The sequence below is a fragment of the Mustelus asterias genome, chromosome 14 (genome assembly GCF_964213995.1).
Source record: "Mustelus asterias chromosome 14, sMusAst1.hap1.1, whole genome shotgun sequence".
Classification (NCBI taxonomy): domain Eukaryota; kingdom Metazoa; phylum Chordata; class Chondrichthyes; order Carcharhiniformes; family Triakidae; genus Mustelus; species Mustelus asterias.
This window is the reverse complement of record NC_135814.1, coordinates 17,460,594-17,488,048: the sequence shown is the minus strand read 5'-3', so window position 1 is coordinate 17,488,048 and position 27,455 is coordinate 17,460,594. Positions and strand designations below refer to the sequence as shown.

Here is a 27,455-nt window from a genome sequence, read left to right as displayed (position 1 = left end):
AGAGAATTGGATAAATACTTGACGGGAAAAATGTGCACGGCCACAGGAATAAAACAGGAGGGCGGAATTAATGGGATGGCCCTAACAAGGGTATAATGGGCCAAATGGCCTCCTTCTGTGCTGTATTATTCTATGTTTCTATGCATTGTTGAAGGCATTGACCTCTGCGGAGGCATTAAACTGAATTCTCACCTGCAGATTCCACTGTCCAGGATGAAGATTCTTATTTCAGCATGGATAGAGGGCAACTCTAATGACTAGGCCAACATTGTCAATCCTTGGTCGCTTGGGATCCAGAGAAAATAAGATAGACGCTCACTAAATTACTCTAATCAAACATTAGCTATGTATACCAACTGTTTATGAGTAGGTGATGGCCTAGTGGTATTATCGCTAGACTATTAATCTAGAAAGTCAGCTAATGTTCTGGGGGACCCGGGTTCGAATCCTGCCATGCAGATGGTGGAATTTGAATTCAATAAAATATATCTGGAATTAAGAATCGATCATAGGACATAGGAGCAGAATTAGGCCACTTGGCCCATCGAGTCTGTTCCGCCATTCAATCATGGCTGATTTTTTTTCTCATCCCCATTCTCCTGCCTTTTCCCCATAACCCGTGATCCTCTTATTAATCAAGAACCTATCCAACTCTGTCTTAAAGACACTCAATGACCTGGCCTCCACAGCCTTCTGCAGCAAAGAGTTCCACAGATTCACCATTCTCTGGCTGAAGAAATTCCTTCTCATCTCTGTTTTAAAGGATCGTCCATTTAGTCTGAGGTTGTGCCCTCTGGTTCTAGTTTCTTCTACTAGTGGAAACATCCACTCCACATCCACTCTATCCAGGCCTCGCAGTATCCTGTAAGTTTCAATAAGATCCCCCCTTATCCTTCTAAACTCCAACGAATACAGACCCAGAATCCTCAACCGTTCCTCATACGACAAGCTCTATATTCCAGGGATCACTCTTGTGAACCTCCACTGGACCCTTTCCAAAGTCAGCACATCCTTCCTTAGATACGGGGCCCAAAACTGCTCACAATACTCCAAATGGGGTCTGACCAGAGTCTTATACAGCCTCAGAAGTACATCCCTGCTCTTGTATTCTAGCCCTCTCGACATGAATGCTAACATTGCATTTGCCCTATTAACTGCCGACTGAACCTGCAAGTTAACCTTAAGAGAATCTTGAACAATGACTCCCAAGTCCCTTTGTAGAACATAGAACAGTACTGCACAGAACAGGCTCTTCGGCCCACGATGTTGTGCCGAGCTTTATCTGAAACCAAGATCAAGCTATCCCACTCCCTATCATCCTGGTGTGCTCCATGTGCCTATCCAATAACCACTTAAATGTTCCCAAAGTGTCTGACTCCACTATCACTGCAGGCAGTCCATTCCACACCCCAATCACTCTCTGCGTAAAGAACCTACTTCTGATATCCTTCCTATATCTCCCACCATGAACCCGATAGTTATGTCCCCTTGTAATAGCTCCATCCACCCGAGGAAATAGTCTTTCAACGTTCATTCTATCTATCCCCTTCATCATTTTATAAACCTCTATTAAGCCTCCCCTCAGCCTTCTCCGCTCCAGAGAGAACAGCCCTAGTTCCCTCAACCTTTCCTCATAAGACCTACCCTCCAAACCAGGCAGCATCCTGGTAAATCTCCTCTGCACTCTTTCCATCGCTTCCACATCCTTCTTATAGTGAGGTGACCAGAACTGCACACAATATTCCAAATGTGGTCTCACCAAGGTCCTGTACAGTTGCAGCATAACCCCACGGCTCTTAAACTCCAACCCCCTGTTAATAAAAGCTAACACACTATAGGCCTTCTTCACAGCTCTATCCACTTGAGTGGCAACCTTTAGAGATCTGTGGATATGGACCCCAAGATCTCTCTGTTCCTCCACAGTCTTCAGAACCCTACTTTTGACCCTGTAATCCACATTTAAATTAGTCCTACCAAAATGAATCACCTCACATTTATCAGGGTTAAACTCCATTTGCCATTTTTCAGCCCAGCTTTGCATCCTATCTATGTCTCTTTGCAGCCTACAACAGCCCTCCACCTCATCCACTACTCCACCAATCTTGGTGTCATCAGCAAATTTACTGATCCACCCTTCAGCCCCCTCCTCTAAGTCATTAATAAAAATCACAAAGAACAGAGGACTGATCCCTGTGGCACTCCGCTAGCAACCTGCCTCCAGTCCGAAAATTTTCCATCCACCACCACCCTCTGTCTTCGATCAGACATGATGTGGAGATGCCGGCGTTGGACTGGGGTAAGCACAGTAAGAAGTCTCACAACACCAGGTTAAAGTCCAACAGGTTTATTTGGTAGCAAATACCATAAGCTTTCGGAGCAATGCTCCTTCGTCAGATGGAGTGGTCTCTGTTCTCGAACAGAACAGAGAACAGAGACCGTTCTCGAACAGAACAGAGAACAGAGACCACTCCATCTGACGAAGGAGCATTGCTCCGAAAGCTTATGGTATTTGCTACCAAATAAACCTGTTGGACTTTAACCTGGTGTTGTGAGACTTCTTACTTCGATCAGACAGCCAGTTACCTATCCAATCGGCCAACTTTCCCTCTATCCCACACCTCCTCACTTTCATCATAAGCCGACCATGGGGGACCTTATTAAACGCCTTACTAAAATCCATGTATATGACGTCAACTGCCCTACCTTCATCAACACACTTAGTTACCTCCTCAAAAAATTCAATCAAATTTGTGAGGCACGACTTGCCCTTCACGAATCCGTGCTGACTATCCCGGATTAATCCGCATCTTTCTAAATGGTCGTAAATCCCATCCCTAAGGACCTTTTCCATCAATTTACCAACCACCGAAGTAAGACTAACCGGTCTATAATTACCAGGGTCATTTCTATTCCCTTTCTTAAACAGAGGAACAACATTCGCCATTCTCCAGTCCTCTGGCACCATCCCCGTGGACAGCGAGGACCCAAAGATCAAAGCCAAAGGCTCTGCAATCTCATCCCTTGCCTCCCAAAGAATCCTAGGATATATTTCATCAGGCCCAGGGGACTTATTGACCTTCAGTTTATTCAAAACTGCCAGGACATCCTCCCTCCAAACATCTATTTCCTCCAGCCTATTAGCCTGTAACACCTTCTCTTCCTCAAAAACATGGCCCCTCTCCTTGGTGAACACTGAAGAAAAGTATTCATTCATCACCTCGCCTATCTCTACTGACTCCATACACAAGTTCCCACTACTATCCTTGACCGGCCCTAACCTAACCTGTGTTTCTGATTTCCTCAGCATTTTCCCATTTAGAAAATAGCCTATGCCTCCATTCCTCCTTCCAAAGTGCATAACTTCACACTTTTTCACATTGCATTCCATCTGCCACTTCTTTGCCCACGATGGTTCATGGTTACCGATGACCATGAAACCATTGCCAATTGTTGGAAAAACCCATCTGGTGCACTAATGTCCTTTCGGGAAGGAAATCTGCCATCCTTACCCGGTCTGGCCTACACGTGACTCCAGAGCTACCGATGACTCTCAACTGCCCTCGGGCAACCAAGGATGGGCAATTATGCTGACCCAGCCAGCGACGCCTGTGTCCCACGAAAGGATAAAAAAAAACACCATCTGCTCTCCTTACATTATGATTTAAATCAAGACAAGTTATGTACATTCAATGTTGCTTTTATTAAAGAAAAGTTTGTTATTGTACAAAAAGTGTATATACATTTAGATCGCTAGATCTATTCTGTGTGCTGAGAGGAATCGGTTACAGGAAATGTCCAGGGCTACATGTTGATCAAAAATAGTCAGATTGGCGTTTTTATTCAAAACACAGTTTTAACATGTTGTATATTTACAGACTGGGATGGATGTCCAATGTTTAAAATTCTTTACATGAGATGCTTTTTGCACTAAGAACGCACAACAAAGAACACGTTTCAGCTCATATATATTGAAAAGATGCTTTGCATATCTTTCACAATAATTCTCAAACATATTGAAACTATTTTCATTTAAACACTGCAATGTTAACTAGGATAGTACCGATAGCGCTGCCATATTACAAGCAAATTGCCGGAAACTGTTTCCAAAATGTCTTAAACTGAATAAAACGGCCTTCACTATTTGAAAATAACATGACATAGTAAGGCACTTCTTGATGCTATGATATGGGAATTCCTTGCTTTTCCGTGCCGTACCATTTACAACAAACAATGTCCACAAACTATCGAGTCCGTATTGCCGTGGGGTTTTATAATGATAGTTTACCAAATGTGGGGTATTTAAGAGCTAAACTCGCAAAAGGAAGCAGTATACGATATGGCTTTGATGGTATCTATCAGTGTGCCTTTCGTTCTTTCACTTAGTCAAACTAAAACACTTTGCAATGACAATGAATGAATTAATACACACTGGGGAGTCCACATCAATGAAATACAAGGAAGCACACATCTACTATTTATAAGGAAGGATTGGGCAATGTTTGGTTTGCGCCCATGCCTGTTGGGTCTAATATACAATATCAGTGCTTTGCAACAAATAAAACCAGGATTCCCGTTTCAAATAACACACCTCTTGACGTAACTTGTCAATCCACCAGCTATCTCTTCGAAACACAGCAAGAAATTGCTATTCACAAATATATAAGCCTTTGTAAAATGTCCTAATTCTCTTTCTGCAGAATAAAGGTTTCTTTTTATACATTAAAATACAAAGTCTATAAAAAAAAAAGATCGCTTTCTTTCGGGTCGTTACTCTTTTTAAAACCATCGCGCTTTGAAGCTGCCGGAATCTGAAATTGGAAATGCTCCTCACCGTTCTTGAACATTTAAGACATCATGTTGAGAAATTTATTCTCCTCAGCCAAGGTAGTCAACATAGAGCTCATGTCTCCTATTGCCATATTAGTCAACCCGGCAGGAATGGGCTGCAGCGTCAGAGAATTCCGGGGAGTTGTGAGACGTGAGGAATTTTGGGAGAGGTTCTGCAAAATGCTGGGGCTTAATGTGCCTGACATCAAGCTAGAATGGTCACCGTCATCCATGATAGCATCAAAATCTATCTGTGCGTGCTCTAGACTGTGGGAATTTACAGTACTTGATACTTGGTTGGTGCCTGGTGAGGCCATTGATGTAGCTTTGACACCTTGCATACGCTGTTGCTGCTGGACAGCACAGTCCATTTGGCCACCAAAGTTGCCATTTTGTTCGTACATGTGGATCTGACCGGAGTAAAACATCAAGTTGCTGTCTGAAGCGTCGTTATTATTACACTGTTGAGACTGCATCGAGAGTTGATTACCCGGCTGATTGTGGCTTATTTCGGATTGTCCGTGCCCAGGGCTCATGCCGTTCATCTGGAGTGGGCTCTGCAAATAGCTCTGCTGTTGCATGTTTAAAGAGTTAATCAGACCATGCTGCCTTCCCAATGGATTCGGACCCTGGGGAGGGTGCGGCTGCATCATTCCGCGACTTAAGTTGTGCCCGACGGAATTCATGACGTTTTGCCCCGGTTGGCTAAAGTTCTGCTGGTTCGGGCTGACTTGGGAACTCGCTTGGCTTAAACCCCCGTGAGCAGCAAAGGGGTTACGGTCGGGATTTCTACCGGACTGGATGTGAGATCCAAAGTTCTGTTGGCTTGCGATATGCATGCCTTGTCCTGGTGCCTCTCTCCCACGGCAACCATTCATCATCATTGGCATCTCATTTGCGGCAGTCATTTGTTGATGAATCTGTGCACGGACCTGCTGGGCTTGTACGTAGTTTTTGATTGCCGCGTCTTTGCTCTGCATCATTGCCATCTGCTTAAATTCTTGTGTACCTGTTGGCGCAGGCGAACCCATGATGTTGTTGGCTGGCATATTGCTGCAAGACGTTTGGCTTAGGGTCCGGCTAGTGACGTTGGGACTAAGCATTTGGTTGGGCTGATTAAAAGTCTGGTGCGGGCTGAGAGGCTGATTAACATTCTGGCACATGCTCATCTGCTGCTGATGATGTTGTTGTTGTTGTTGCTGCATGTAGTTCATCCTTTGCCCATTCATGCCGACACCTCTTTGCATCAAACCCTGCTGTGACAGTGCCATCTCACTCTGGTTCATCGTCACAGTCTGCTGAGAAGAGTTGAGGTTCTGATACTGGTCAAACATCTGCTTCTGATGAACTACTGCCAGGTTTGACCGAGAAAACTGCTGCTTTGTTTGGTCGGGAATGGCGTCAACTGTACCTGAGCTTACTTCATTCCACTGGACTGGCATGCTGTTCTTGCTCATGTTAGATGATCCCTGGTATGGTTGACTCCCTGGACTCATCTGGCATTGCGTCATCATAGAACTTGACTGATTCATGTTACTATCCACCATTGCCATTCCGCGCTGGGCATACATGTTTTGATTCTGCATGCCTATGTTCTCTTGGAAACCCTGCATTTGGGGGCCAGAGTAATTTAACAAATTATTATCTTGGGCCAATCGATTTTCCTGAGAATTGATGTACTGCACCACGTCATCGGGCAACATGATGTCATCCTCCACAGCTTGAGCGTCGATCTCGCCGGCTATCGTTTCCATGACGATGTTCTCACTGATGCTGGGTGGCCTAGGCGAGTAGGCACACCTGTGGAGGCTCCCGTCCGAACGAGCAGGGTTTTGAAGGCCGTAGTGTCTCCTGTCCATTGCCGGCGGCAACGGCAGCGGGTTCATGTTGTTCATGCTGTTGAAACGCTGCACCCTCGGAAGCGACAGAGGATCCACAGCTGTCCGCCTCACGGGGTCACTTGCCCGCCTGGTGACGTTGCCAACTACCTCATGGGGCCTGAGCGCCGCTGTTCCGTATCCACGTGGAACGCCATCACTGCATCGCCTTTGAGCGGCAGGAGGGGGAAAGGAAGGGTACATGGAATTGGAGCCTTCACCCAGGAGAGACATTCTTGCCTTCAGACTCATGCGTTCCATGTTGGGCAGGGGCGTGGGCGGTGGTCCACCGGTTGCTGCGGCATATTTAGCCTTCAGCCTGTACTGCTCAGCCGGCGTGAGGTTGAGTAGGCCGCCACAGTAACTGACCTCACTGGACCTCCGCGATAGGTCGGTGGAGATGGGATCATAAGAGTCGGCGGAGCTGATGTTATTTGGACGGCCACCCATGTGAGAGGCCTCGCTGGAACGGCGGCTGGAAAAGTAAGGGGAAATGCCAGATGATCTTCGACTGACGGTGTAAGCTGAGCTGATCGTGCTTGTGGCACTGTCACGGCGCTCATTCAGTTGATTCAAAACTGTGATCTCACTGTTGGACAGTTCCATTATTCTAGGGTTAGGCAACACAGCAGTGGAACCACCAGTACTTGAATTTTCCAGTGAAACTCCTAAAAATATATAAAATGTCCATTAAGCTCATGCTTGACAAAAGTGAAACTAGATAAGAACACGAGGGAGAAAGGAATAGAATCATAGAACCATTAAATATGGAGATCAGGACCTCCCACAGGATTCCACATGTGGTCTCACCAAAGCCCTGAGTAGCAAAACCTCTTTATTCTTGGACCCTACCCCCCTTGCAATAAAGGTCACAGAATCCTTACACTGCAGAAAGAGGCCGTTCAGCATATCGAGCCTGCAACGACAACAATCCCACCCAGGCCCTATCCCGTAACCCCACGTATTTACCCTGACACTAAGGGGGAATTTAGCATGGTCAGTCTACCTAACCTGCACATCTTTGGACTGTGGGAGGAAACCGGAGCACCCGGAGGAAACCCACGCAGACACGGGGAGAACATGCAAACTCCGCACAGACAATCACCCGAAGCCAGGATTGAACCCGGGTCCATGGTGCTGTGGGGCTGTGGTGTTAGCTACTGTGTCACTGTGCTGCCTCGAACAATAGCGTTCTCACAATATGGCCAGGCCAAGTAGGACCAGGGCAGTAAACACAGATCAGTTTCTGTGCTGTAAATTCTAGGGCCTAATTTTTCCGGCTGTTCCTGCTGGTAGGATCTTCCAGTCCTGCCGATGACAAACCCCCTGCTGCATTTCCTCAGGGGCAGAGGGTGCTACACAAGGGGAAAATCATTGACAGCGGCAGGACTGGAAGATCCTGCTGCTGGCCAATGCGTACCACTTCTGCCGCCGCAAAACATGCTGCGGGGCCGCGTGTAAAATCCCGGCCTGTGTAAATATTTAACCAAGCAGATCCTTACCACTTAAAAAAACTACAGAGAGATGAACTATCTCACCAAGGCTGGAAAAGCTACTTACCATTCATAGGAATGAGAGGCAGTTTGGTGTTCTTGACTGGTGGCACTGGGTTTGCCCATGAAGGAATATCTCTAACCTGCTTCAATTTTTCTTTCTTGAGTTGCTCAAGTCTTTGGGGTGCTGTCATGTTCTTTCTCAACTGAAGGCTGATTGCTGAAGTTCCAGATGAAACAGTGGAGTCCACAATTGGGGAATCATCTAAGGCAGTCAAATCTCCCAGGCTACCTCCACTGTTGATGTTCATTTCTACTCCACTGTCATTGTTGTTGGTGCTGCCAAGTGGCGATGGTTCACTGCTGCATGAAGATTGGCCACCAGGGCTGGACTGATACATCTGAGGTGAAAAAAAGAACAGATTCTTTCAGAGTTCCAATGTAAAATCCAAAGGCAACAACATCGAGACCACACAACTGGGTGTGGTATTACCTTCAAAGTTTGCCATGTGGTAATATGGTAATACGACTTTCTCTACACCCTATCAATGACTGTAACACTATATTCTGCACTCTCTCCTTTCCTTCTCTATGAATGGTATACTTTGTCTGGATAGTGCGCAAGAAACAATACTTTTCACTGTACACAATACATGTGACAATAATAAATCAAATCAAATCAATTATTTGAAGAAGTTTTTTCCTTCCATTTCTGAAGTAATTGGAAGCAATGATCGCCCTCAACTATCTCACCCAATGGGCATTTCTCATTTGTGAGTTTTCACAGTGAGTGCGACCTTTCTTCCCCACTTATGAAGGGCATTGCAGCAGAGTGAGATCCTGTCCTCACATGACGTCCAAATCAGTGTAGCACGAGGAGCAGCAAGTGTCCTGACTGGGTTTTCCCTTCATTGATCAGGGGTGCTGCAGCTCATACCTGGAGCTTCTGGAGCTGCTCACAACTAACTCAGTACGCTTTGAGAATTGAACCAGGGACCGATTGGTGGTGGCACGCTGGCACAAAGGTCAGCACTGCTGCCTCACAGCGCCAGGGACCCAGGTTCAATTCTGGCTTTGGGTGACTGTGTGCAGTTAGCACATTCTCCCCCTGTCTGCGTGGGTTTCCTCCCACAGTCTAGAGATGTGCAGGTTAGGTTGATCGGCCATGCTAAATTACCCCTTGGTGTCCTAAAGTTTAGATGGATTGTCGGGATAATCTCTCATGGCAGGTTGGTTAAGAAGGTTAAAGCTCATGGGATACAAGGAGAGGTGGCTAGATGGGTAGAAAACTGGCTTGGCTACAGGAGACAGAGGGTAGCAGTCGAAGGGTCTTTTTCCGGCTGGAGGTCTGTGACCAGTGGTGTTCCGCAGGGCTCTGTACTGGGACCTCTGCTATTTGTGATATATATAAATGATTTGGAAGAAGGTGTAACTGGTGTTATCAGCAAGTTTGCAGATGACACAAAGATGGCTGGACTTGCGGATAGTGATGAACATTGTCGGACAATACAGCAGGATATAGATAGGCTGGAAAATTGGGCGGAGAAATGGCAGATGGAATTTAATCCAGATAAATGCAAAGTGATGCATTTTGGAAGAACTAATGTAGGAGGGAGTTATACAATACATGGCAGAGCCATCAAGAGTATAGAAACACAGAGGGGCCTAGATGTGCAAGTCCACAAATCCTTGAAGATGGCAGCACAGGTGGAGAAGGTGGTGAAGAAGGCATATGGTATGCTTGCCTTTATAGGACGGGGTATAGAGTATAAAAGCTGGAGTCTGATGTTGCAGCTGTATAGACGCTGGTTAGGCCACATTTGGAGTACTGCGTCCAGTTCTGGTCGCCGCACTACCAGAAGGACGTGGAGGCTTTAGAGAGAGTGCAGAGAAGGTTTACCAGGATGTTGCCTGGTATGGAGGGTCTTAGCTATGAGGAGAGATTGGGTAAACTGGGCTTGTTCTCCCTGGAAAGACGGAGAATGAGGGGAGACCTAATAGAGGTGTACAAAATTATGAAGGGTATAGATAGGGTGAACAGTGGGAAGCTTTTTCCCAGGTCGGAGGTGACGATCACGAGGGGTCACGGGCTCAAGGTGAGAGGGGCGAGGTATAACTCAGATATCAGAGGGACGTTTTTTACACAGAGAGTGGTGGAGGCCTGGAATGCGCTGCCAAGTAGGTTGGTGGAGGCAGACACGCTGGCATTGTTTAAGACTTACCTGGATAGTCACATGAGCAGTCTGGGAATGGAGGGATACAAACGAATGGTCTAGTTGGACCAATGAGCGGCACAGGCTTGGAGGGCCGAAGGGCCTGTTTCCTGTGCTGTACTGTTCTTTGTTCTTGTTCTTTGTAAATGTGTGGGGTTACAGGGATAGGGTGGGGGAGAGGGCCTGGTTAGGATACCCTTGTCAGAGAGTCGGTGCAGACGTGATGGGCCAAATGGCCTTTTCTGCACTGTAGGGATTCTGTGATTCATTTATATGGTGTCTTTCACCACCTCAGGACATTCCAAAGCTCTTTAGAAACTATAATGGTAATTAAGATGAAGACAGCGATATTCAGGCCACTTTCAGCTCACTCGCTGGGATTGATGACCTCAGCATAGACATCTAATCACATTCAAGGCTTTTCAATGTGCATGTTGGAGCCTTGACATCTTAGATGCCTTGGGGTGTTTTACTCTCTTCAGGCGCTATGTGAACACGAGTTGTTGTTACACACTGGACCATAAGCAAAATGGTGGGTAATTTCTGATCAGGTCATTAACTGGAAGACATGTTTTAAAGCTGCAATGTTATAAAATATTAACATGCTTTAAAGATACACTGAAACCACTGGGTAGCTCCTCTCCCCAAAGATTGTGTTAATCTATCCCAGTGCAAACACAATGGAAGAGTTTTGAATTGCAGAGGTAGGGGTGGGACAGTGGGGGGGAGGGCGGGGTGGGGGTGGAGGAGGAGAAAAGCACTCTCTTTTTTCACAATGCCAGCGATAGTTTCAAAGATTATCAAGTGTTGGGTAAAAGGTAAGAATTGGGGGCAGGAACATAACAGATCTTTCTTAGCAGCAATACATTAGGGAATGTCTGTGCTATTCATAAACATTGTCACTAGCGTGTCAATGTATTGAAGCTTTCACAGCGGAGGTCAACTTTTAGAATGTGGGGTTTGTGTACTTTGTGGCAACTGACCCAGGCTGTTTGACACCCCCCTCCCCCCCTAAGCCCCCCAGGTTCTAGCTCAGCGGCTTGTGGATACAGGGTGGAAGAGAGGTCAGGGAGTTGAAGGGTCCCTGAAATTGGCCTCTGCTTTGGAAACTTAAGTATATGCACAAGTTGGTGTCTGAAGGAGGAAGGTTCCTCCTTCAGACACCAGAGTCAGAGTCTTACAATGTTTACCAGACCTTGTGTTACATTCAGTGAACACTCAAGACATAACGATGGAACTTACATCGAACAAATTATTGCATTGCAGCAACAACAATTTAATGGAAATTATGTGAAGCCATATTCCTTCGTGAGGAAAAAGATATTCCTCTTACAAAATGTTTCCAGCACAGGAACAGGCCATTCAGCCCACCAGGTCCTTGCCAGTTTTTATGCTTCATCCAACTCCATCAACATATCCTTCTATTCCTTTCTCCCTCTGTTCCCCTTGAATGTATCTGCGGCACGGTAGCACAGTGGTTAGCACTGCTGCTTCACAGCTCCAGGGTCCTGAGTTCGATTCCCGGCTTGGGTCACTGTCTGTGTGGAGTTTGCACATTCTCCTCGTGTCTGCGTGGGTTTCCTCCGGGTGCTCCGGTTTCCTCCCACAGTCCAAAGATGTGCGGATTAGGTTGATTGGCCAGGTTAAAAATTGCCCCTTAGAGTCCTGGGATGTGTAGGTTAGAGGGATTAGCGGGTAAAATATGTGGGGGTAGGGCCTGGGTGGGATTGTGGTCGGTGCAGACTCGATGGGCCGAATGGCCTCCTTCTGCACTGTAGGGTTTCTATGTTTCACCTCAACTATTCCAGGTTATAGCAAGTTCCATATTGTAACTACTCTCTTTCCCATAATTCCTTCCCAATGCTCAGATCATTTTTATTGGTATTAACTATGGCGTGCTATGATTTTCAGAAAGAAAGCCTGATTGATTTTAAACAGCGCAGCATTTTAACTATCATTACAAGTGATGAATATTTCCAATGGGAACCCAATTTTCACTCGAGGAATGGCCTCAACCTCCACAACTTTATGCTGGAGATGTTAATGCTCTTGAAGGGCAAAGAAGATATATAGAACTGTCATGCTGTCAAGTTATTTAAATCCCCTGACCTTAGAATTGTTAGAATTTCCTGCCTGTGTCTGCGAATAAATGATGTTCTAACAGTATCAGTAGCTGTTTGTTGACATAACGCTAAGCGATATCATAATAACATTATTACTGCTTGACTGCTTTCCACAATATATAATTAGCACAGTGGGGGGCTTTAAGTTCATGTTTGATTGACATCTCAGAGAGATTATTAAATGATAAGTTCTCTTTGAGATAGGGTTATGAATACAAATGTTTGTTTTTATAAAGTATTAATTACTTGAGGGTATTTAAATATATTGAATGGGCTTTCATGAATGAGACATTTTATATATTGAATACTATAATAGATATTTAAAATGTTATTTCATTTCAGCAGAGCCCCTGAGGTCTGCCCATTGTATGTATGGGTGTGTTGACATGGAGGGTCTAAGGGCAAAGGTATGGGAGGCATGGCTTGGCATGAGTTCCACCAAGTTGGCACTGAGGCTATAATGGACTATGTTGATGAGTGGGTCTCATATGTTGGCAGTAAGTTGGAATAGGGTCTATAAAAGGTCTTGAAGTGGGTGGGGAGCATGGGTTGGCATGAGTGGCATGGTTGAATATCCACCTCTCTCAATTTACACACATTCAAGTAAGAATCTGTCTTCCTATTATTGCTACCTAAGTGGATAACCTCACATTTATCCACATTATACTGCATCTGCCATGCATATGCCCACATACTCAGCCTGTCCAAATCACGCTGATGCATCTCTGCATCTTCCTCACAGCTCACCCTCCCACCCAACTTTGTATCATCTGCAAATTTGAAGATAATACATTCAGTTCCCTCATCTAAATTCTTAATATATAATATGAACAGTTGGGGTCCTAGCACAGATCCCTGAGGGACCCCACTAGTCACTGACTGCCAATCAGAAAAAGGCCCATTTATGCCAACTCTTTGCTTCCTATCTGAGAACCAGTCTTCTATCCATTTCCTGCAATCCCATGTACTTTAAATTTATATAGTAGTCTGTTATGTGAGACCTTGTCGAAAGCCTTCTGAAAATCTAAATAAGCCACATCCACTCGTTCTCCTTGGTCAACTCTACATCCTCAAAAATTCCAATGGATTTTGTCAAGCATGATTTCCCTTTTGTAAATCCATGCTGATTTTGTCTGATTATACCACTGCCTTCCAAATGCCGAGTTATGAAATCCTTGATAATAGACTCTAGCAACTTCCCCAGTTCCGACGTGAGGCTCACTGGTCTATAGTTCCCTGTTTTCTCTCTACCTCCCTTTTTGAAAAGCGGGCTTACATTAACTACCCTCCAATCTGTAGGAACTATTCCAGAGTCCAAAGAATTCGACACGACAGACATGAAAGAACACGACAGACCGAATGGCCTCCGGTCTGTGCTGTACCATTCCATGCATTTCACCCTTATTGTAAATAGATTTCCTGTTGATACTTACTTAAAGCAGCCTTGTATAAACAGCATACTTGTGTCGTGTATCGGAATGTGAGGAATTGCAGAGGTTATCAAAACTGGTGTGCAAATCTCTATCTGGTGGCTGCGGTTAGGTCTTTTAAGTAATGGTCAACAATTTGTAGATGCTCCCTGCACAGTCTTACAGCAAAGGCATTTATATAATGTGCTCTGAAAATTGGGATGTGTTCTGTATTCTGTATTGAAATGGGGGACTTTCAGTAGAATCAAAGCACAGCTTCATGCTTACAAACTGTATTTCTATAAGTTGTTTAGATAATGTGTGCCATATTTACACTTTAATTCCAACTGTTCCACGTCTCATTTCTTCCCAAAGCACTGTAACAAATTATGCTTACTGCTTAGGTTTTTTTATTCAGGCAAATCGAAGAACTCCATTTCAAAGAAATATTTAAACCCGTTTTGAATCTCTTTTTTTTTCTTAAATAATACCCTTCAGCTGTCACAGATAGCAGATGCTAATGCAAAACAATTTCAAAAATGTTGCTTCGTACCCCGACTGAGAATCTGCACATCCCAGCCTCAATGCCACAGATACACCGGCATTTACAACAGAGTGTCGTCAATGATAAAGGAACATGCTTAGTACAGTCATAAAGCAGGCCAGATTGCAGCTTAAGAAAGCCTTTACTTTGCTCACCTTAGTACCGACTGTCCTTAGGAAGGTACAGTCAGGAAGGAAAGAACATTGGGGCAGCAAACATAGCAACACACCCAGGAGTCAGCAGCAGAAGAAAAGGAGGAGACATTGTTAGTAGGTTAGTAAAGAGTCACGGCGAATTAGTTTGACATTCGCGTTTTTTTTTTGCAAGAGAAATGAAGAGCATGATCAGTCCCAGATCAAAACTGCAACATCGCTAACACACTTTCCAGAAGTCCTGCACTGACATTTGACAAAACTCTTACCTTATTTCCTTTGAGCATTTGAATAGCCAAATTGTCCTCCTTAATAGTGCGGGTGCTCCATTACCCAGGTCTCCAGTCCTTTATTAGGCCTCAGTATTTATGGAGCTTTCCCTAAGGGGCAGAATGCCTATGTCCATAAAGCTAAGTTACCAAGGTGCAGGGTCCTGGTTCCCCTCGCACCTCATCCAGACATGAGGCACCCGTTTGGAGGCATGTCCACAGGTTGACAGCCTTGAGCCCAACATCCAGCCGATCTTCCGTAAAAGGCAAAGAACAGGCAGCAACTGCCCTGGATCCAAAGACAAAGATCTCTTTTCTTTTTTTCACAGCCGCAAAGGGTCAGGAATCGGGGCTGGATTCTTCCTGGCTCCTGTGTTTGGATATCACCCAGGAAAGACCCTGACCCGTTTCCTTGTTCCACTCGACTCCCATAATTCTCAGCACCGTTGGGCATGAGCTTATTATCGGAGAAGCAGCTTGCTGTGTTGATGACATGAACCTGTAAATCCAAACCAATTCATGGTGGATCACATCACCGAGCACTGAAGCTTAAAAAATCCTTCCAAAGATGGGGATTGGTTTATACAACAAATATAAAGTGTGAACCACCAGTATTGGTGCAGGAGGACCAATTTCGGGTCGCCGGTTGCCGTCTACTCCGTGTGGGCGTATCTTATATTCCTGAACATCTCCCTGGCAACAGGGCCTATATCAATTGCATGATCCCATGTATTAACTTTTAATACGAGTATCACACATACTCTGAGCTGAAAAGTTGAGGCCAACTCATAATACGGGCATAGCCCTAACCATGAATTTATCAGTGGAAAAATGGGGGGGGGGTGGTGGTTGACTTATACATTGAGTATAGGCCCAAACCTGAATTTTGGTTCCAAAAAAAGGAGTGTCGTCTTATACACCAGATCAATTTATATGCTGCAATCTACAGTACATAAAAGGGTTTAAATCCCCAATCTCATCACATAAATTAGGTTAAATATTTAAATGCACTTTTACAATGCAATGTTTTGCATTCCTAGCTGACATTTTATGTAGTGTAGAAGTTAGGGGTTGAAAGAGTCAAGGTTAGAAGTAGCAAAGCATCAATTCGAGGTCGAATATTAGCAATAATTTACATGCGTACAAATCTTGTTAATGGATATCGATTGACTTTTTCAGTTATCTGTTACGGTAAACAAATATCTTTACTAATCATGTTTTCTTGTCGGATTGATGTTAATTAGCATGCACAGGCATGATGAGCTGATTCTGTACCGCACGACTCTGTAATATTGACTTTGGCAATGCTAATTATATTAGAGTTTTGCAGTTAATCATCTGACATTCCTGCTGCCTGTTGCTGATTAGTGGATTGCTGCTCTTACCAATAGCTATTGGACTTACCATGGAATTTTCGGTTTTGATGGTTTTCACTTGCAGGCAGTCATCCAGACCCCCACTGGTGCTGTTTGCCTCGACCTTTTCCTCGGCCCCTCTGTTACCGGACCCAATGGCCACGTCGTGGTCACCGCCCTCCTTGGGGGCTGGAGGCCTGGGATGGGTGTCATTGCGCTGCTTTTTCGTCACGTGGGCATCTGGTCCATGCACTGTCTTCACGTGTTTCCGAAGGGAGCTCGGGTCTGTATACCGCTTGGTACAACCAGGAATTTTGCAGACATATGGTTTCTGGAATGAGAAGAAACAGCTCCAGATAAATACAAATGGGCATCAATAAATCCAGCAAGGATTGCAGGAGAAACTCCTTTCCTCACAGACGGGCGAGAATGTGAAATCTGGTTCCTCTTGGAATGGCTGAATAAGTTCATTTGAGGGGAAAGTAGATAATTACATGAGGGGGAAAGGAATAGGAAAATATAATGATAGGTTGAAGTAAGGTGGTGGGTGGCACAGTGGTTAGCACTGCTGCCTCACAGCGCCAGGAACCCGGGTTCAATTCCCAGCTTGGGTCACTGTCTGTGCAGAGTCTGCACGTTCTCCCCGTGTCTGCGTGGGTTTCCTCTGGGTGCTCCAGTTTCCTCCCACAGTCCGAAACACGTGCTGGTTAAGTGCATTGGCCGTGCTAAATTCCCCCTCAGTCTACCTTAACATGTGTGCTGATTAGGGGATTTTCACAGTAATTTCATTGCAGTATGAATGTAAGCCTACATGTGACACTAATAAATTAATTTGAAAGAAAATGGAAGGCGGCTCATCTGCTGTATTCACAACAGCATGGATGTATCGGGCCGACTGGCCTGCTTCTGTGTGGTGAAGCTTTGTACAATCTCCCAGAGTCACTGGAACATAAAGAGCTTTCAGGAACAACATCAGTTCCCTGGCTTCACAGCCCTTCCCATTTTTCAGGTATCGAACGCATTTATCTGATTTCTCACCAGGATCCCTTGGCTCTATGGAATACATTAAATCACTTTTTTGAACTCCTTTTTACTGTCAATTCCAACTTCCCATCCTGTATCCTGACAGTTTACTCCACAAGATTATCTATCGCCCTTCTGGGCAACGGCACAAAATTCACAAGCCTGGAGGAGCAAGATTAGAGATGGGAGGAACTTTGGCTTCTACAGCCTCCTCCCCCACCCCCCACCCCTCCTAGCAGGTTACTGTGAAACAGCCAATCAGATAAGGCGCTTTGTCCTGGGTCAGTTGATTCAGTTGAGAAGCAACTGCATGAACAACTGTTGGGTCAAGAACTGAGAGAAATAGAGAGATTTATAGATCCATTTGAGTTGCATAGCAGTTGGGAAGAGAATCATAGAAATCATAGAAACCCTACAGTGCAGAAGGAGGCCATTCGGCCCATCGAGTCTGCACCGACCACAATCCCACCCAGGCCCTACCCCCACATATTTACCCACTAACCTACGCATCTCAGGACTCTAAGGGGCAATTTTTTTTAACGTGGCCAATCAACCTAACCCGCACATCTTTGGACTGTGGGAGGAAACCGGAGCACCCGGAGGAAACCCACGCAGACACGAGGAGAATGTGCAAACTCCACACAGACAGTGACCTGAGCCGGGAATCGAACCCGGGACCCTGGAGCTGTGAAGCAGCAGTGCTAACCACTGTGCTACCGTGCCGCACCAAAGAAGCCCTTTGGTAGGTGAGAGAGTCAAGAGAGGTATATAACCGAGAGTTACGATCGAGAAACGGGCTGGTGCCATGTTTGTTCTAATAAAGAAAGGGATAAAGGGATATGAGCAACAGGTAGGGAGGTGGATTTTTGAGACCAGGGGAGAGATCAGCCATGACCTGATTGAACGGCGGAGCAGGCTCGAAGGGATGAATTTGCCTACTTCTGCTCCTAGTTCCTATGTTGTTTTGACCCCAGCTTGTTGTGTTCTTATGGGTAAAAATACATTCATTTCACTTCCTTTATTACCCAATGTTTATTCATTTTTAATTAGAATTCCCATGGCTTTCTCTCAGCTTTCATTCACTGTGGGAATTGATTTAAGTTTCTACTGGTCAGGTATTAATTGGAAGAACGTTCCCGATGGTGGGGGGTGTCCAGAACCAGGGGTCACAGTCTGAAGACACAGGCTAGATGGTTTAGGACTGAGATGAGGAGAAATTTCTTCACCCAGAGAGTGGTCAGCCTGTGGAATTCACTACCACAGAAACATAGTTGAGGCCAAAACATTGAATGTTTCCAAGCGACAGTTAGATATAGCTCTTGGGATTAAGGGGATCAAAAGATATGGGGATATGGTGGGATCAGGCTATGAGTTGGATGATCAGCCATGATCATAATGAATGGCAGAATGGGCTCAAAGGGCCTCCTCCTGCTCCTACTTTCTATATTTAAAGTTATTGCTGCAATGGAACATCCTTCACTCTTTTCCTGTTGATTTTTTTTCTCCTCTCACATCTCCACGTTAACAGAGAGGAAGAGAGACAGTGCAGTCATCTTCCATTCCACCATCTGTGGTGGCCTGTAGCTATGCCAGGCAAGTAAGGGGAGACCCTCCGTTACCACAAATAATCTTGTTCAGAGAACATTTCTCCAACAGATCTGGAGTGCAGTGCTTCAGAAGCCAGGGACATTGCTTCTGATGAAAGCTTGCCACACAAAAACTACCCTTCACAGTGTTAACACTGAATCGATTTTACTTCACTGGTCACTTGACTTCATGTAAAAAAAGATAAAGAATTCTTAAAACAACCACTGAATTGGTACAAAATGGTTTGTGTTTGACAGTGCAGAATTTGAACATTGACGCAAAGAGAGATATGTCGCCAAAGCCTTTCATCTTGCACTCATCAGGCCAAAGGCAAGAATGCCATATTTCAAATGATCACAGCAATTAATACTACAGGGGAATAGTGTGCTGACTGGTTAGCAAATTGACTCTGGCCATGAAGAAAGCAACAGGAAACTAAGGCCTGCCAAGGCTCCCAGGTAATTCAAAAAAAGACACATAACTTGGGCATGTTCCTTTTGTTTCAGAGAATGGCTGCCTGTGTATGAATGTATATCATTTCTAGCAAGTGTAAATGAGCTACATTATGAGCTCAACTGATTATCTTCAATTGGTTGTTAATTAGCTATTAGCACACTCCGCAATATTCAGCAAGTGCTGCCTTTATGAAAGGAGAGTTTGAAATCCAATCTACTGGTCTGGGTTCACAAACATAGATATTTTATGTGGCATTTGATCGTACAGGGTCCAGCTTTTGGAACACTAATCACCGGTACCACTGCAGCAGAGTGTGAGTTTGCGATCGAAGATTCCGTAACATAGGGTTACAGTGTTTTGACCACAGATCAGAAGCCCAGCAATAACAAACCTAATTTGCATTTATATTGCACCTTTAACATAGTAAAACATTAAGGAGCATTGTCAAACAATATTTGACGCCAAGACACAAGGGGAGATATTCGGAGAGATGAACAAAAGCTTGGTCAAAGAGGTAGGTTTTAAAGAGCATCTTAAGGGAGGAAAGAGAGGTAGAGGGGTTCAGGGAGGGATCTCCAGAATTTAAGGTCCAGTTAACTGAAAGCTCGACCATTAATGGCGGAGTGATTAAAATCGGGTGCTGAACATAGTTGGCGAAATGCAGGTATGTGTAGGGCTGCAGTGGAAGATTATAGAGATCGGGAAGAACAAAGCCACAGGGCAATTTGAAAATAAGCGCAAGAATTTTAAAATTAAGGCACTGGGACTGGGAGTCAAATTAAGGAGGCGAAAACAGGAGTGATGGATAAATGGGAGAATTTAGAATGTAAGATCTAGGCAACCAGGGGCAGAGTAATCAAAATTGGAGAGACGCAATTGGCGGAAGACCTGAGTTGGAGCAGTACACATATCTCGTGGGATTATAGGGACGGACCGGGTTACAGAGATAGGGAGGGGTGTGGCCATTGAGGGATTGCACAACAAGGGTGGAATTTTAAAATTCAGGCATGACCGGACTGGAGTCAATGTAAAGTACATGGGTAATGGGTGAACAGGATTTGGATGCAGGCAGCAAAGTTTTGGATGAACTCAATTTACAGAGAGTGAAAGCTGGGAGGCAGGCCAGGAGAGTTTAAAGTTTTTAAAGTTTATTTATATGTGTCACGAGTAGGCTTACATTAACACTGCAATGAAGTTACTGTGAAAATCCCCTAGTTGCCATACTCCGGTGCCTGTTCGGGTACACTGAGGGAGACTTTAGCATGGCTAATGCACTTAACCAGCACGTCTTTCAGATTGTGAGAGGAAACCGGAGCACCCGGAGGAAACCCACGCAGACACGGGGAGAATGTGCAGACTCCGCACAGACAGTGACCCAAGCTGAGAATCAAACCCGGGTCCCTGGTGCTGTGAGGCAGCAGTGCTAACCACTGTGCCACCCCAAAATAGTCACAATCCACAAGGGGTTAGAATAATTGGAGGGAGAATAATTCTCAGGTCGCACTCAAGTCTCTCAAGGTTATTGTCTGATGCATGCTTATGTTATCCTTGGAAACGGACTAAAGCATGAATATGGTGGTTACAGTCACTTCAGGGGAGCAATTGCTTGATGCAGGATATTATTCATCTGAAGTGCATATGAAGGGTGAAGAAACCATAACAGTTGTAATTATCCTGGATTCTGAAGCAATCAGGGCTATTTTGGAGCCACATGGATGGTCCCTCGGTGGAATCTTTACAGAACTTGTCCAATTCAATTTTCAGTCCATTGATGATTATGTCACGCTTCAATAATCTGTTGGCATTCCTTCTGGAGGTAATTGGTCGAGTGAATGATGCTATTCCAGTTGATAGCTACGTGGATTTTCAGAACATAGTTGCCAGTGTTCCATTTGTAAAGTTTATGGTGAAGCTTCGATGGAATTTATCGAAAATAAACTAAAGAGATTGAAAAATCACTTAGCAACAGAGGGCATCAAGTATCTGGGCTTGGGCTATGGGCTGATGTTTAATGGGCTTCCAATGAGGTTGCAAAGGCCAGGTGGGGTGAGGGTTTAGGGTCCAGGCAACCAGTGGTGGAGTGATCAAAACTGGAGAGATGCAATTGGAACAGTATAGATATCTCATAGGATTTAGATAACGCGAGGTGATGCATTTTGGTAGATTGAACCAGGGCAGGACTTATTCAGTTAACGATAGGGCGTTGGGGAGAGTTACAGAGCAATGAGATCTAGGGGTACAGGTTAATAGCTCCTTGAAAGTGGAATCACAGGTGGACAGAGTGGTGAAGAAGGCATTTGGCATGCTTGTTTTCATTGGTCAGAACATTGAATACAGGAGTTGGGACGTCTTGTTGAAGTTGTACAAGACACTGATAAGGCCGCACTTGGAATACTGTGCACAGTTCTGATCATCCTATTATAGAAAGGATATTATTAAACTAGAAAGAGTGCAGAAGAGATTTACTTAGGATGCTACCGGGACTTGATGGTTTGAGTTATAAGGAGAGGCTTGATAGACTGGGACTTTTTTCTCTAGGGCGTAGAAGTCTGAGGGGTGATCTTATAGAAGTCTATAAAATAATGAGGGGCACAGATCAGCTAGAAAGTCAATATCTTTTCCCAAAGGGAGGGGAGTCTAAAACTAGAGGGCATAGGTTTAAAGTGAGAGGGGAGAGATACAAAAGTGTCCAGAGAGGCAATTTTTTCACACAGAGGGTGGTGAGTATCTGGAACAAGCTGCCAGAGGTAGTAGTAGAGGCGGGTACAATTTTGTCTTTTAAAAAGCATTTAGGCAGTTACATGGATAAGATGGGTATAGAGGGATATGGGCGAAATGCGGGCAATTGGGATTGGCTTCGGGGTTTTAAAAAAGGGCAGCATGGACAAGTGGGGCCAAAGGGCCTGTTTCCATGCTGTAAACCTCTATGACTATAAATCTATGATTGTAGGGGTGGACCGGGATACTGAGGTCAGGAGGGGTGTGGCCATCGAGGGGTTTCACAACAAGGGTGAGAATTTTAAAATTCAGGCACTGCCGGACTGGGGGAGAGGTTGGGTTGGTTGGGAAAGAGGCCTTTGAAGAAGGCACACTCCCTGCCCCTTTGGTACCTGAGGCTCAAGCAGGCTATCTTGTCAGGCTTCGCCCCCATCTCTGACCTCCTCCCACTGGTCTTATAATCACTGCCATTGAGGGCAGCAACTGAGGAAATGGGTGGGCAATCTTTTACCTCACCTGCACCCATCCCACCCACCACCCCCTTAAACTTGTTTCCAGGTCGGGGAGGACAGGTAGGTGACAGGAAGAACACACACAGAATTTTAGAAACCCACCCCCATCCCCGCCTGCAAACTTTCCAGCGGGGACTGTGAAATTGTATCCTGCAGCACAGTGTGGCACGATGGCACAGTGGTTAGAACAGCATAGTGGCATAGTGGTTAGCACTGCTACCTCACAGCGCCAGGGACCCGGGTTTGATTCCCAGCTTGGGTCACTGTCTGTGTGGAGTCTGCACGTTCTCCCCGAGCCTGCACGTTTTCCCCGTGTCTGCGTGGGTTTCCTCTGGGTGCTCCGGTTTCCTCCCACACTCCAAAAGACGTGCTGGTTGGGTGCATTGTCCATGCTAAATTCTCCCTCAGTGTACCCGAACAGGCGCCGGAGTGTGGCGACTCGGGGATTTTCACAGTAGCTTCATTGCAGTTTTAATGTATGCCTACTTGTGATAATAAGTAGATAACCTTAAACTATGTCTTCAAAGTGCTCAGAGGCATTGTTGATAGAAGCAGGTTGTTTGACATGGGCTGTGAATACAAAACTAGAGAGCAGAGGTCCTGAATTAAGAAGCTTCAAGCAAACTATCATATTCGATTCAATTTATTGTCTCCACAAAGTATCAGAAATGTGGAATATGTTCCCGGCAAAGAAATTTGATGCAATCTCAATCAACTGTGAAGAAGATTTGCATGACTATCTAATCAGAAATGAGACGCAAGAATAAGTAAGAAGTACAGACAGAAACAATTGAATGATGTGTGGAACATGATGGTCTTGCAAGAAATGGGGTCATAGGAATGTCATGTCAAGGAAGGCATTAGGTTACAGTAAGATGGGTAACTTGGGGGTCATGTTTGATTTGAGGATATTGTCTTTGGCGATTAACTAAGGTGGGTAGTGTCCATGAGAGAACAACTTGTACACTCATCCATTAGCCCAAATATCCTTTTCCCATCCCTTACTTTGTTAGGCTCTATATCACTGAAGATGCATATTCTGTACTGGATCGGTCAATCCAACAGTGTTGTTAACAGGCTAAGTGCCACTGACATGAACAGCTCATTCTTACTGGAGCCAGAAGAGATTTTTAACACAGCAGGAATTCACAGTAAGGCTACAAGAGTCAATGTACTAACGGACATATTGGGAAAATACCACATGTAAGTTTCCCTCAAAGTGGATTTCTAGATACAACTTGGAGGACTAAAGTACACAGATTCATCATCTGATATTTTCAACCAGGGGCAAGATTACTAAATACTCAATTTACCTGTGGCCTCAATTTCAAGTTGGTCTTTGAAAGACAAAAGGCAACCACTTAGAGCAATGGCAGATGGAATTTAACCCTGATAATTGCGAGGTGACGCATTTTGGGAGGTCTATTAAGGGTAGGATATACACAATGAATGGTAGGTCCCTAGGGAGTATTGAGGAACAAAGGAACCTTGGTGTACAGGTCCATAGATCCCTGAAGGTGGCAGCACAAGTAGACAGGGTGGTGAAGAAGGCATACGGAATGCTTGCTTTCATTAGCCGGGGCATGGATTATAGCAGCAGGGAGTTCTTGGTACAAATTTATAACACTTTGATTAGGCCACAGATAGAACATTGCGTGCAGTTCTGGTTGTCACACTATCAGAAGGACATGATTACACTAGAGAAGGTGCAGAGGAGATTCACCAGGATGTTGCTTGGGATGAAAAGTTTCAACTGTGAGGAGAGACTGGATAGGCTGGGTTTGTTTCTCTGGAGCAGAGGAGGCTGAGTGGTATTTGATGGTTGGCATTTACATGGTGGGCCGAAGGGCCTGCTTCTGAGCTGCATGCCTCTATGACTGAGATACGAGCATCGTTTAATCACCAAACCCATATCAGCTGGGGACTTTGCGCAGTTGGTCCTACATTCATAGAACATAGACATAGAACAGTACAGCACAGAACAGGCCCTTCGGCCCACGATGTTGTGCCGAGCTTTATCCGAAACGAAGATCAAGCTATCCCACTCCCTATCATCCTGGTGTGCTCCATGTGCCTATCTAATAACAGCTTAAATGTTCCTAAAGTGTCTGACTCCACTATCACTGCAGGCAGTCCATTCCACACCCCAACCACTCTCTGTGTAAAGAACCTACCTCTGATATCCTTCCTATATCTCCCACCATGAACCCTATAGTTATGCCCCCTTGTAATATCTCCATCCACCATTCACATCTGAGTTAGAAAGTTGCAGGTTTAATTCTCTAAGTTCCATGAATTTGAGCATATAAATGTGGGGTGATTCCAGAGTGCAGTACTCAATGGGTGTCAACATGTTGGCTGGTATTTTATGACCTCACTTGGGGCCAATGGAGAATTCCGTTCTGTGAGCCTCGCCTGCCCGATTTCGGGGCGGGCGTGCCAGTACAATTCTGGCTGTTGAATGCGCTTTTAAATCGAGGCCCTGTCTGTTCTCCCAGATGGGTGCAACAGGTTCTACGTACTATTTCAAAGAAGGGTAAGGGGATTGGTGCCTTGGTCTATATTTATCCCTCATCCAACATCACAATAAAAGATTATCTGGTCATTAGAGCAGATTGTTGGATCTTGCTGTGTACAAATCTGCTGCTACGTGACAACAGTGACTACACTTCAAAAGAACTTAATTGGCTGTAAAGTGCCAGAGATCGGGGAAGGCGCTATCAAAATGTAAGACTTCATTACCTTCCAGTGGTGCTTTGTGATTCACACACCTAACTTCAATCCCTGAACAGGAAGTGTTATCTTGCCTCGATTCAAGTCCAAACAGCCTTCCTCCTGATCTTTCATCTTGTACCCTGTGACAACATCTGCTAACATGTTATGGCTACACTGCTCCCAGAACTTTACTGGCTTTTTAAGCACCCTCATTATAGAAAAGAACAGCTTACACATGTCCTGTCAGTTTTATGGTGTACGAATTAAAGCCTATCGATGGGTCTGAAAATACCCTTTTCGAAGAAAAAAATCAGCCAGCAAAGCATTCGTAGGTTGAGAGGAGAGGCGAGAATTCGAGAGAGAGAGAGAGGGGAGAGAGAGGAGAGGAGAGGAAAGCACTTTATTACTTCTGCAGGGCTCATAAAGCTCAAATCGCTCTGTGAGATCTTTTCGAAGTGAATTCTTATCCAAGCAGTTTTTTAAAAAAACAACTCGCTCTTGATGATGGCAATTACAGCCGATGAGCGAGGAATGTTTGGCTTGTAGCTCAGCACATGTGGGTAGCAGACTCCAGGACTGAAAGCCATTGGCAGTTGACAGGAGACTGGAATTTAAGCCAAAGAGAAAAAAAAGTGCCATTTTATTTCCCTTCCTCAGTAAGTGACTTGTTTTCAATGCGGTTCCCCTGGTTCTCCTTTTCTCAGAGCCAGTCAGTTTACTGCCAGTGAGTTGCTGAAATAAAAGTTGTGGGAAATAGACTTCAAACTTTACTCCAGTATATTTACATAAGCTGTCTTTAAGAAAATAGATTGAAGGCTTTCTATATCAGTACCAGTCTGATTTTGCTGTCACACTGATGTATTTTTATGCTGAAAACTGGTTTATTTTGCTATTGTTCAATGTTAAGCTTTTCTATCACTGGGCAACAGTCTCGGACTGTAGCAACTGATATCTACGCTGAAAACGAACTCATTAATCTCTTTATTTAAGAAGGAAGAATGAATTATTTTCAAGCAATTAGTTTTCATCTATGCACAAAAGTTTACAATGTAGTTTCCTATATTACAACAGTGCGTACCTTTCAAAAGCGCTTAATTGGCTGTAAAGCACTTGTGATCTCCTGAGGGTGTGAAAGACGCTATATAAATTAAGTATTTTTTTCTTTTCACAATGGATTCATATACCAGAATGGAGATTGCTTTAATTGAACCATTCTCCAATGGCCAGTGTTCAGTTTACTCTGCTACTGTCAGTCCCTTGTTCACTAGCTGACAGCTAAAATGACCTCTTTTGCAAAGTTCAAAACTGCACAGACCCTAATTCATTTGACCAAGACCCGTCAATTGCAAAACACAACACACATGTTGTTAGCATTTATTTGAATCTACAGAATGCCCTCCAGCAAGTTAAATCCTTTGAAAATCCTCCGCAGTCCAACCTGAGCTCTGACATCACAACAAAAGCAAAATAACACTGCATAGGCACTGGGAATAACACTGGATGGACACTAAATAACACTGGACGGACACTTGGGTGGCACGGTGGCACAGTGGTTAGCACTGCTGCCTCACAGAGCCAGGGACCTGGGTTCAAATCCTGGCTTGGATCACTGCCTGTGTGGAGTTTGCACATTCTTCCAGTGTATGGGTGCTCTGGTTTCCTGCTACAGTCCAAGAATGTGCAGCTTAGGGAGATTGGCTATGGTAAATTGTCCCTTAATGTCCCGAGACGCGTAGGTCAGGGGGAATTAGCGGGGTAAATACGTGGGGTTATGGGGATAGGACAGGGAGGGATGGACCTGGGTGGAATGCTCTTTCGGAGCATTGGTGCAGACTTGATGGCCTCCTTCTGCACTGTAGGGATTCCGTGGTGCTAAATAATACTGGATTCAGATCGGAAAAGGCACAGGGAATGGCATCGGATGGAGGTCGAAAATGACATTGGATGGACATTGTAAATAACACTGGATGGACATGAAGGGAACAATGGTGGAAACAGAATAGAACATTAGAAAGGCAGCACACAAAATAACAATATTCCAAAGAGAATAACACTGCATAGGCACTGGGAATAACACTGGATAGGCACTGGGAATAACACTGCATAGGCACTGGGAATAACACTGGATGGACATTATTTATTTTGATTTCCTCATTTTCCTCCTGTACCTGGGCAGAAGCCC

The 27,455-nt window shown here is 44.9% G+C and overlaps 1 protein-coding gene across 2 annotated transcripts in view; it reads right to left on the bottom strand.

The window, feature by feature from the left end:
• Window positions 1–3,682: 3,682 nt before the first annotated feature.
• Window positions 3,683–27,455, bottom strand: part of gli2a (GLI family zinc finger 2a) — a 433,016-nt gene continuing 409,243 nt past the window's right edge. For both annotated transcript variants that reach the window (XM_078227922.1, XM_078227923.1), the window contains 3 exons: window positions 16,312–16,593; window positions 8,265–8,598; window positions 3,683–7,372 (listed from right to left, as the gene is read on the bottom strand). In XM_078227922.1, coding sequence (XP_078084048.1) covers window positions 4,845–7,372; window positions 8,265–8,598; window positions 16,312–16,593 — 3,144 coding nt within the window. In that variant the 3' untranslated portion in view covers window positions 3,683–4,844. The remainder of the gene's footprint in view (window positions 7,373–8,264; window positions 8,599–16,311; window positions 16,594–27,455) is intronic.